Here is a 12185-nt window from a genome sequence, read left to right as displayed (position 1 = left end):
GAGATAAGGAAGAGAAGAAAAGCAGGAATTCTGGCTTCACTGACAACCTCAATCAGCAGATCAATCAAACATTGCTTTTGAATTCTCTACATTTCAGAAGCACTCCAAAGCTGAGCAGGACAACTCACAAAACCCTTCAGTGTTTCCATATGCTGTATGAACTTGCATTTTGTTGGGGTTTTTTTTCCCTAAAACAGATCCCTGACATTCTTGCAGTTAGCTGAAGCTTTTCAAAGTCATCTGCATGAATTATCATAGTAACCAGAGATGTGTTGCCACAGCCAATCTTGACTAGAAACTTCATCCAATCCCTTGCACAAATGTTTTGTCAAAGCTGGGGAGGGAAACTGGCCCATCACACAGAGCACAAGGCAGATGAGCTGTACACAGGCAGCTTCACACATTCTGACACTGCAGCAGCTGTTTGGTTGTTAAATCTGACAGGATATTATTGTCTGTAACCAGAAGAACAAGGCAGGATATTTTGTTCATCCAGTAACCTTATCAAATACTTGTGTCCTTCTGAAACTGAAGGCACCCCCTCTATGAATGAATACTCCTAATATTCAATTTGTGGGGAAGTTTTTTGGTTGCTCACCATTTTCACCACAGCACAGTAACATGAAGAGGTAATAGTGAAAGTGAGACTTTCACTTTCCCTCTGTAGCATTGATCTTTAAGTTACCATTAAACACAGACAGCACTCCAGGCCTTGCAAGTGACTCCCCAGTGAAATGCTCAGACAGAGGGATTTGCAGAGTGATCCAGTTGGAAATTTCCACTGGGTCATGGCAGGGGAAACAAAATGGATTTTTAGATCCTGTCTGATCCTCTTGGCCAGTGTGTTTATGCATTTTTGCCCACACCACTGAAAAGGAGGATCAAGGATTATTTTCTCCCCTCCTCCCTTCACAAGGTGTAATTTTCTAGCCTGTACACACTGAGTCAGCTTGTTTTAACAATATAGAGGGATCCATTTCTGTTCAGTCTACTGAGTAAAGTAAACTTCTTATGGTAAGGCATGACTAACCTTTATTGTTTGCTTGTAGCTCATTTGCCTTCCAGGTTTGCCTTGAAACTGATTATCTTTGTGTGTCCCCATTGGCACAGAATCAGAAATGTAAAGAAATCTGCCTGCCTGACTAAACAACATGGCTTTCTTATAGTAAAACTTCATTTAGGGGCCTACTAAGCAGTTATTAACCAGATACTCAACAAAGGCCTTATCATTTAACCTACAACAGTTTAATAACTAAGCTGAACTTCAGCTTTAGGACACCAAAAAGAAACATCACTGCCATAAATATAAATACAGTATTTAAAATCTTTAAGAATTCTTTGTTTGGTGATTTCATTCCCAAATTTGCTTAATCTGGGTCTCTGGAAGCCCTGTATTGGAGCCATTTCAGACACAGGAGGATTGTAGGTGTTCAGGTCAAGATTACACTGCATTTCCTTTTGAATAGATCCTGCACCATCACTGTTGAAACAGCTTTTATGTCTCCTGGTCCTGAAATCTCTTCAGAATCCTGCTAATGCTCCTGCAACCAGACACATGCTGCTTCCTCCAAGCTCCAGGTCTTACTGACCAAGAAGCGAAACCAAGTGGGGACCAAAGCTCTGCTTTTCTTCCCTCATAGCATTTAATAGGAACCTTGAACTACTGAGTTAGCCTTCAAATGAGGTGTATACACACAGCTCACTTAAAAAAAAAAAGTCCTCACCTCAGCATATTTGGCTGGAATATCAGCTTTCTCCACCCCGTAGTGATGTTTGCAGTTTGTGGCTGCAGCCACTTGAAGCACCACCTGACCCACACCTGAGGGAAGGACAAAACAAACCTGAGAAGAAGTTTCAGTAGAAAACCACTGCATGGGGAAATAAGAGCTTTGAGAGCAAAGGCCAACAGGAAACATGCAGGCAAGCTGTGGGACAAGGCTTCAGGGTACAATTGCAGCTCCCAGCTGTGTCTGACAGTTCCCACACGAGCTCTGACTGGTTCTCAACTGAGAAGCAGCTTCAAGGTAACTGAATTACTGAAGCAAGTCCCATTTCTTTGCAAGATGGGAAAGACTAAGAACCTGTTTTTCAACAAAAAGGGTTTCCAGTCTCGTTAGAAAGTCAGCAATGCCATTTCCCTTGTCTTGCAGGAAAGAATTTCCAGCACTGTCGTTCTGAGCTTGACATTTTTCAATATATTGAGCACTTCTCATGACAATAAGATTACAACATTTAGAGCAATGTTGATGATTATTAAATGCTACAGCCTCATTTTTACAAATTCACACAGGTTTTAGAATAGCCACATTTTTTTTTTGTTCACAGATTTTAGATGCATCCCACAAAAACAACAGATTTTAGATTATAATTGACTATTTAATTGAGTAATTCAACAGTCAAGACAAACACTGCCCCATCCCAAAACAAATACTTCTTGGTCACATACCTATGCCATTCATTGAAAAATTGGCTAAAATATTTGCCAGACCCTAGCACACTTTTTAATCTTGTCCTTGCCCACGGCAGGGGGTTGGAACCAAATGATCTTTAAGGTCCCTTCCAACTCAAACCATTCTGTGATTCAATATTTATACTGGTTTTCACCATGAAATGCAGCATAATGTCTGAGAACATGTAAAGCTTATTTAAATATGAGCTACCTCTGAATGCTACTTTAGGAATTATAGGGTTTGACACCCAACATTTCAGAAGCAACCACTATGCTAGCAAGATTAAATATTACTTAGAAATGCATGAACTTTCCATCACTCAAAATTCTACTTGCATCAGATGCTACCAGCAGTAAGTAGCTGCCATTTCTACACCTTGCCTGAATACATTTTCTCCCCTCCCTCCACCCCAGCTGATGTTAAAAGAGAAAAAAAAAAACCACTATCAGATTTCTTTCTGTATGAGTGACCCACATTCTGCACACACTGGAGCAATGTCACTCCCTATTTGTCAGAGCAGTCACTCCAGATTGTCTGCAAACATCCAGTATTCATCAATAGCACATGGATGCATCTCTTTTTTTTTCGTCTATGACTAATACAAAATGCATTCCTGGCTCACCAGGGCACTTAACCATTCTGCAGATGACCACATGGGAAAGAAGAGTGGCTGGAAGAGGAGAGAGAAGCCCATTTGCACAGAGAACATCTTGCTGTTTTCCATGTCGCTGCCTGTCGGCAGGAAGCACCACTGGTAATTGCAGGGGTGGAACTCCTGCTTTTCAGCCATTACCTCTGGAGTGTTGGGCTGGCACCAGGAGAGCTGCAGGGCTGACAGGGGGCTTTGTTGTTGGGGATTATTTTTTTTTTGTTGGATTTTTGCCAATTCCCATTTTGCATCCACGTGCATGTTTTCTACATGTTAATATGGATGAAGGATAATGGAGCTGGGGAAGGGGCTGGAGCACAAGTGTGAGCAGGAGCAGCTGAGGGAGCTGGGGGTTCAGCCTGGAGACAAGGAGCTGAGGGGAGACCTTCTTGCTCCCACCAACTGCCTGAGAGGAGGTTGGAGTGAGATGGGGTCAGTCTCTTTTCCCAAAGGAACAAGTGACAGGACAAGAGGAAATGGCTTCAATTTGTGCCAGGGGAGGTTTTGATTTGATATTGGGAACAATTTCTTTATGGAAAGGAACACCTTCTTCATGAAAAGAGTTGTCAGACCCAGGCTGCCCAGGGCAGTGGTGGAGTCCCCATCCTGCATGGATTTCAGAGTCATATAGACATAGTACTCAGGGATATAGTTTAGCTAAGGACATGTCTGCATTAGCTTAAAAGTTGGATTCAACGGTCTTCAAGGTCTTTTCCAACCAGGTCATTTTGTGTTTCTATGAAGTTTCTGAAGGAGGTAAAACATTGGACAAAGACCTGAGGCAGAACTGGTTTGCTGTTTCTTCTTATGAAGAGCAAGCAGGACAAAGACACAGGGATGATCAAGAAAATGCTGCACTGTCAGATACCACATGACACACAGAATCCCAGAGTGGTGGAGTTGGAAGGGACCTCTGGAGATCATCCCAATGCCTGCCAGAGCAGGATCCCCTAGAGCAGATCCCACAGGAACACATCCAGGTGGGGTGGGAATGTCTCCAGGGATGGAGACTCCACAGCCTCCCTGGGCAGCCTGTCCCAGGGCTCTGCCACCCTCACAGTCAAGAAGTGTTTCCTCATGTTTCACTTGACCCTCCTGTGCTCCAGTTTGTGCCCATTGCCCCTTGTCCTGTCCCTGGGCACCCCTGAGCAGAGTCTGGCCCCATCCTCCTGCCACCCCCTGGAGATATTCCCCAGCACTGATCAGACCCCCCCTCAGCCTCCTTTTCTCCAGCTGAGCAGCCCCAGCTCTCCCAGCCTTTCCTCACAGGCAGAAGCTCCAGTCCCCTCAGCATCTCCATGGTTCTGTACAGCAGTTATTAATCTTATTTTTCTTTGGCTTTTCTTTTAGCAGGAACCTCACTGCACTGTAATTTCAGTGTCCCTAATGATGATGCATAGCTCCATAAACTTCTCCTGCCATGAGCCCCATATTCCTGGCAACACACACAAAACTAACAAGCCCAGCCCCAGCCCCTGGTGGGGGTTTGACCCTGCTGCTCAGTCATTGCTCTGTGCATGTAGGTCTTGGAACAGCATTAAATCCACTGGTAAAAAAATAACATGCTATGACAGTGGTTTCATTTACACCCCACTCAAGGCTCCACTGATCACAATTTACACAAAGTTCACTCCTTTCATGCAAACTCAGCAACCTCATTCTGGTTGGAATTGTTTCCATGCTCCAAACATTCAAATCTGAATTTAAAGCTACTGAATTTCAACCATTCCTTTCAGACAGGCTTTTCAGTCCTTACACTGTCAGTCAATCTCCAAGATGCAAGTGGGGAGGTTAGCAATTAATACCTGATTTTATTTCTGATGATAGCAGGTAAAAGTAGCTAAGATTTGAGCTTGTTGCATGATCAGCAGCACGACAGGACTTCAGATATGATCTTCTCTAACCTTCCTGAACAAACAAATGCAAGTATCTATGGCAATATTTTTCTTCCAGATGGAAAATAGTTTGTGAGCTCTGATGCCTTTCTAAAGGTCTCATCTGAACATAAGTCATTGAAACAGGAAATTTCAGACATAAGTCCCACTGAGGGAGGAAGCAGGGGGTGAAACAAAATTAAAAATTCACTTAAGATCTTTGACTGGAGATGTGCTACATTTATTTTTTTTGGGGGGGTGGGACTGGCAGTCCTGCTATATTTAAACTTAAAATACATTTGTTTTTTCCACAACAGAACGTATTGTAAAATATGCTTCCCCAGAAGCCCCATTATCATGCCAGCAACAAAACCAAAACATACTTCAGTTAGAACTTTACAACCCACCCAGTAAAAGGGGAAATTCTTATTATTCCTTTCCTGCTCTGAACCAGATTTTAGCAGCAAAATGAAGAACATCATCTTCCTACTCAGTATATCTCTTCCACATGTGCTTGAGTTATATCTGGTTTCTTTACCAACTAGAAACATCTCTTTCCTTTTAAAACTCTAATCTGCTCATGAGATGCAGTTGTAGGTTGGAAGCCAGATTTTGTGGGGTCTCACAGGGCAGCTGTTAAAGCTAAATATAAATATAAAAATAAATATATTTTTGACACACTGAATAGTAGGTTGGAGTCAAAAAGCAGCTTAATTTTCAGCTTCCACACCAAGTGTTTCATGCTGGCACGGCATGGGTCAAGAAATCCCATTTTCAGACAGGAAGGGCATAAACTGAATCCACTGAAAGTGAGTAAATCCTTAGAAATGGAAATGCTATTTGTGATCTTTCAAGCATCACTTTAAACATTGTTTCTTCTTCACCAATAGCAACATAAACCAAGATTTTTCTGTAACAAGGGTTTGTTGCATTTGTCAGCCAACATTTCCCTACCACTTTGGGGAGGAATGTCTGGGATGTCTCTTCGGTCCATTTAATCTTGTCATAAAAAAGCAGGAGCATCACTGGGGATTATCTAGAAAAGGTGCTTATCCTATAACACAACCCTTAGTCCTGCTTTACTTTCCAAACATAAATTTCACTATATTATTTTTTTAAATAAAGAAAAAATAAACCAACAAGCAAGGAGAGACAAAGAAAACTCACTGAGGTTATTGGTCACTTACCACTGCCCAGGTCAACAAACAGATCATCCTCTGTCATTTTAATTTCATCTATCATTTGGGCCACTAAGTCAAAGGAAGTTTCTCCATAAACCTCTGGGGAAAAGGGCTCATAGTTGTTGAGTTTCTCTGGATCAGTCACTGAGTGGTTATAAACTTGCTGCAGGATGTGCCGGAGGAGCCCATTGGAGGGACGAGTGTTCAGCTTCATCGGTTGGGTGGTTCCTTTCCACTGAAGGTAAAGAGCAGGGAGAAGGTATGAACCCAACGTGAGGACAAGTAAACATCACCAGAACAAGGCTGCACTGACATCACGTAGACATGAGAGAAATCTCCTCCCATTCCCTGTCTCACAAGCTGATTTGCAAATGCTCTGGAAAGATAAAAAAACCCAACTGTGTCCTGGGCTGCATCAAAAGCAGCGTGGGCAGCAGGTCAAGGGAGGGGATTGTCCCCCTTTACTCTGCTCTCATGAGACCCTCCCCTTGGAGCACTGTGTCTAGTTCTGAAGCCCCCAGCATAAAAAGGACATGGAGCTCCTGGAAAGAGTCCAGAGGAGGCCACAGAGATGATCCAAGGGCTGGAGCAGCTCTGCCCTGGAGACAGGCTGGGAGGGTTGGGGTGTTCAGCCTGGAGAAGAGAAGGCTCCAGGGAGACCTTAGAGCAGCTTCCAGGGCCTGAAGGGGCTCCAGGAAAGCTGGGGAGGGGCTTGGGACAAGGGCAGGGAGGGAGAGGACAAGGGGGGATGGATGAAAACTGGAAGAGGGAGATTGAGGTTGGACATTAGAAGGAAATTGAGGTGGTGAGACACAGGCCCAAGATTTGGAAGTCCCATCCCTGGCAGTGTTGAAGGGCAGGTTGGATGGGGCTTGGAGCAGCCTGGGCTGGTGGGAGGTGTCCCTGCCCATGCAGGGGTTGGAACTGGATGATCTTTAAGGTCTCTTCCAATCCAAACCATTATGAAAACAGTGAGCAATACTAAACACATTGCACATCACCAGCTGCTTTAGATTTTGTCTCACCACAACTAACAGCTCATTTCAAACACACCTGCTGGCAACGGGGGCAAAGGGGGGATAAATAAATGTACAAATCAGTTTGCAATGTAAAGCTTCATACTGAATATTGGAGTAGCTGTAAAAGTTTCTTAACTCATTTTTATTTACTGATCACTGATGTTGACTGCAATGTCAACAAAAGAGCAGTTCCACTCTCTTTCAGGAACTGTGGGATGGGAGGGATCACATCTACTCAAACAGGGAGTGGCAGGAAAGAGATGGAAATCAATCTTCCTTTCTTCTTCAGTAGAAACCCTGTCCTAAACATTTCAGTTGTACAGTTTTAAAAATGTTTACTTCTCCCTTTCATAAGGAAAAACTAAGCAAAAAAGGACAACTCCAGGTTTCCTCCTAAATATTCATCTGTTTGAGTCAGATGGCAAGAAGATTAAACCAGTCAGATTTGCATTTCAGGCAGCTCTTGCAAATGCTGAATATTTTCAAATTTTTAACTGTTAACCAATACACATATGAAGGTGCCTGAACCTAAACAAGCACAACTTTTAGGAACAAATCCCACAAAGTAAAAGAAAAAAGTCTGGAAATAAGTCTTGTTGCTATAATACTGCACTCTTCCAATAATCCTCAGAAGCACAGCAGAGGAAAAAAATCCACCTATACTTGCAAAATTAAACAGAATAGTGACATTGATTCATTCTTTATGTTTTTCTTCCTCCAGTTCAACCTTGTATAGGGGTAAAAACCAAAAAGCTTGTTGGATTGGTCTGAAAAGAGATTACATTCTAGTTTTGCCAGAGTGATCCTGCAGAACTGAGTGGCAAGGAAATTCCTAAGTCATGGATCATTTCCACAATACACAGGAGAGTTCATATGGATTATTTAAGTACCCATAAGCCAGAGATTTCCCCATGCAAAAGTAAATCCATACGATAAATCCCTGTGAAATATGTAAATGGTAAATAGAGAAACTTTTTCTTCCCCCTAAAGGTAACTCAACCATTTCCACTTGCCAGTGGTGCCAGATGTGCAGACTAAAGAGTAACAGTTAACAAAGCTGCAGTTTGGGAGATTTTATTTTCTTTTTCTTTCCACAAGAATGTCCCTCCAATTCTACCACCTTGACCACGATCAAGAAAATAAGGTTTAATATCAGATGAGTAACTCCCCCAAAGAATGGAAGTGCTGAAAACTGGTGATGCAACTAGACCAAGACTTATAATCGAGTGCTAAACCAGTTCCAGCTTTCTGGATGTTTTTCACTCTACGTGACTTGAAACCAGCTGGATGGAGAAGAAAGGTACATACCAACTGATGAATGCTATCAATGGCTCGGTTGTACTTGTCACAAAGCCTCTGCATGCTTTCAAAGCTGCACAGGGAGAAAGAACATAGGGTCAGTTCAAAACAGAGAGCTCTGAAAGGCAGGTTGGAAGGTGCAACTTGGTGCTTCTTGCCATCGTACACAACATAAGTAGGTGGTTAGTTAGGGCTTGCTTCTTGCAGAACATTTAATTACCTACACAGCTTTAGGACTTTTTTGTACACAATTTCCTTTAAAAAAATTCCCCAGTAGACCAGGAGTACATGGCAAATTATATTTGTTCCTTGAATTAATGGAAAAAGGCTCTAACTCAAAGTATGACTTATTAGAAAGTTTCTAATTCTCCGAGTCCATTATTTCTTTTCCATATTCTCAGCTGCATAGGAATTTAAGACATCCTAGTTTTTCTGCTTTGTTCCATCACCTCTCCTTGATAACTAGTCCTGAGACAAATAGGCCCTTTTTTAGATGTTCACTCTGGAGCTGAAAATGCAGACAGACCCAGGACACAATATAAAATTCCACCAATCCTGATTGCTTCATGGGTTGTTTGGGATTACAGTCAACTCAGGCAGATGTCTTAATGACAGAAGCTGAGAGGATTAAATACATTCATCTCAGGCCAGGGAAGAAAAGATATTACCAGGAACATCATCTGCTGTGTGATCAGACCCACAAACCAACAGCAAAAGACTAACGATCTTAAGGAGTTACAGGAGTAAGAAATTAAATCATGGTCATCCCCAAATCAGGAAGGAGGCAGGGGACATCAGAAGGACATGGCTCTTCAGTCTCTTGTGATCCTCTGGCAAGGACAGCTCTCCAAGGAGTTCTGCTGACTTTCACTTCAAGCTTTCAACTGCCCATGTTTAATCCACATTCAGACAAAGCAAGAGGCTAAAATGCATTTCTATAATCCCTGCTTTTCATTCACACTCAAGTGTCAGTGTAGCTGCTACAAGCAATCTTTAATTATTAATTTTTTCAAAGGAAGTAAAAAGACTAAAACCATTACCAAAATTACAGGTTTAGGACTTTCCTGAAAAGCTACAGAAAGATAAGAGGGTGTGACTTTGGGGACCAGATGGGTTTCTCTGTCATTTGGTTTTGCTGCTGACCACACTGACACTGCCCAGTTAAACATGCCCAGTGGGGATGCCAGAACTATCAGTTACTGCACTGCAGTCACTGTGAGTAGGCCACAAATCCAAATCCAAGGATTTGATGACAAGGGATGTTTGACCCCGATTTCTACTTTTGAATTTTTCAGGGACTAACAAGTTTTGCAATCAAACAAAATGAAATTGAGAGAGGAGGAAGCAATACCTTAAGCAGATCGTGATACAAGTATCAGGACAATAGCCAGTGATTAATCAGAGTGATGCAGTTTCATCTGTAAAACTCATTCTAGAATAAGCCTAGTCCTGCTGTGGACTTGAACAAATTCAGTCTTTGAAAGCAAAGGAGGTTTTTGTAAACTGCAGCTTGAAATCATCTCCTTCCCACTCTCAGAACAGCCAAGTGAATCCACAGAACCCCAGATACACTGCAGGCCAGAATCTGCCTCTCCCAGCCTCAAGATGAATGCCACATACTGTACATTTGTTTGAAGCTGTTTGTGGCACAGGCCTCCATGTGGAACCACAAGCATCTTAAAATGACTTCTAACTGCCCAGAAGAGCAGTAGGAATAGTTGGCCTTTTCATGTCGCCCCCACCCAACCAGCATCCCACTTGTACTGAATCCCACCCAGAGGTGGGGTGGGGAAGGTCAGCCTCCCACAGCCCCAAGTGCTGACAGACATCTCTGGCATGCCACTTTCTCAACAGGAATTCTTAGTTACTACAGAAGGAGAAGCCTCTGTGCCATTCAGATTCCCAGCACTGGACACAGGCCAAGGCGCAGATACCGATCATTGTTTTGGAGTGACTAATTCCAACATACACCAGAGCTCAACTTTCTGCTGTGTGGAGTTTCCAATTATGTCCTTAATCCAACAATCCTTTGCCAATATTTCTGTTACACATTTCCTACCAAAATAACTGCGGAGTCTGAAGCCAGTTCTAACAGAAAACTTCATAGTGTCTAAGAATAACCAGTTACAAAATGATTCACTATAAAACGCTCTGGCCTGTCCTCCTGGTGGGAAATAAAAAACCCAACATTCTTCTCACCTTTTTGTATCATAGTCAATTAAAACATAGTTTTCCATAGCAAGCTTGAGATCTGGGATTTCTTCACAGACCCACCTGGAACAAGAGAAGAAATAAATGAATAAAACCTCTCCAATTAAGTACAATAAGTCTGTCTCAATTCTAGACTGGCATTGCTGTATGTTAGGACAGATCACAAATATTGTTGGGAGTAAAGCAGACATCACCAAATGCTCAAGGGAAAGCTGCAACAGCTCACATTTGTACTGAATAAACAGTAAGAGCCCCTAGACATTGGCAGTAGTTTAAAGCTCTTGAAATGGCACAACTTCAAAATGAGGTGAGAGATGTAGTCAACGCATCTAAAAAATACCCAAAGCCAGGGCTGATGTTAATCTGACATAAAATGCAATGCAGGAGAACTGTGGTATTTGAAAATAATTCTGATACTCTTAACAAGCTTTGACAAAGATGAATGTGGAGGACACTGTTGCTACAGCACCCCAAAGCAATGCCACCAATCCTTGCAGGGATATTCTCCTCTCTCTAGTGCTCTAAACTTCCCTTACACCCAACATGACCCAGCCTAGAACAGATCTTCAGAAGTTATTTTGATAAAAGATCCCACTTATACCAAGCCAGTAGAAAAGGAAAGCACACACCCACTTGCAGAGCATCTGACAAGGGCATCTCACAGAAGAGATCTCCAGTTTTGGAATGCAGGAAGATTAACTCCTTTCAAAGACAACTCTCAAAAGCCACACAAGCTTTGCACACATTTCCCTCCAAAAGCATGAAAATGGGAGGGCACTGTCATCAAAAACCCCACAGCCTGTCACAGGATGGATTCCAAAAGGAAAAGCAGAGTTTTTTCTTCCTGTACCTTGGTATATGCTTCACTTTTGTAATGGTGAGGGGAAAAACGCCTGGAGACCCAACAGTTCTGATTCACCTTCATCAACTATATAGGCAAGTAAACAGAACTTTTACATCTGTGGCTGACTCTCTTCTGACTCCCATCTCCCTAAAACTGTTAGGACTCTGATGTCTACATTTTTTTCTCTTGCAGCTGTTTATCACTGGCTGAAAAGATAAATGCTTCTTTGCATTCCTTCAACCACCACTTTCGTAACCACCCTGCAGTTCCTTTGCAGGAGGCAGGCAGAGGCAGCAGGAAAAGCTTCTCACACACTCTGCTCACTGCAATCACACTTAAAACACCATTGTGAAATATCACCTTGACTCAACTGCTCCTAACACAGTCTCCCCCCTTGCCTTCAGCACAGAAAGCACTAACACCCACGACTTCACCCATCACTTTCAGCACCATGTCTGTTTAAATCCCCTCAGAAAGGCGTCAGTAATCATTCTGACAAATGATGCCACAAGTTCCCAACGTGGAGAATCTTACCAGCATCAGTACCAGTGAGCTGGAGGGAGCAGTGGCAGCACTTCTTGTGTCATGCATTGTAGTTAGAAAAAGAGGTTTCTTTTAGAGGAAAAATTCTCAGCTCTAGCCCCACTACACACTCTTT

General features: G+C 42.7%; 1 protein-coding gene across 1 annotated transcript in view; it reads right to left on the bottom strand.

Annotated features, from left to right (window-relative positions):
* Nucleotides 1-12185, bottom strand: part of DOT1L (DOT1-like histone H3K79 methyltransferase) — a 59802-nt gene that overhangs the window by 46326 nt on the left and 1291 nt on the right. Inside the window, exons 3-6 of the mRNA XM_010001495.1 lie at nucleotides 10672-10746; nucleotides 8482-8545; nucleotides 6161-6389; nucleotides 1725-1819 (exon numbers count right to left, since the gene is read on the bottom strand). Of these exons, the coding sequence (XP_009999797.1) occupies nucleotides 1725-1819; nucleotides 6161-6389; nucleotides 8482-8545; nucleotides 10672-10746 (463 nt within the window). The remainder of the gene's footprint in view (nucleotides 1-1724; nucleotides 1820-6160; nucleotides 6390-8481; nucleotides 8546-10671; nucleotides 10747-12185) is intronic.

The sequence above is a fragment of the Chaetura pelagica genome, unplaced genomic scaffold (assembly GCF_000747805.2).
Source record: "Chaetura pelagica isolate M959 unplaced genomic scaffold, ChaPel_1.0 scaffold437, whole genome shotgun sequence".
NCBI classification, from domain to species: Eukaryota; Metazoa; Chordata; class Aves; order Apodiformes; family Apodidae; genus Chaetura; species Chaetura pelagica.
The sequence above is the reverse complement of the archived record's forward strand: the minus strand, read 5'-3'. Positions and strand labels throughout refer to the sequence as shown.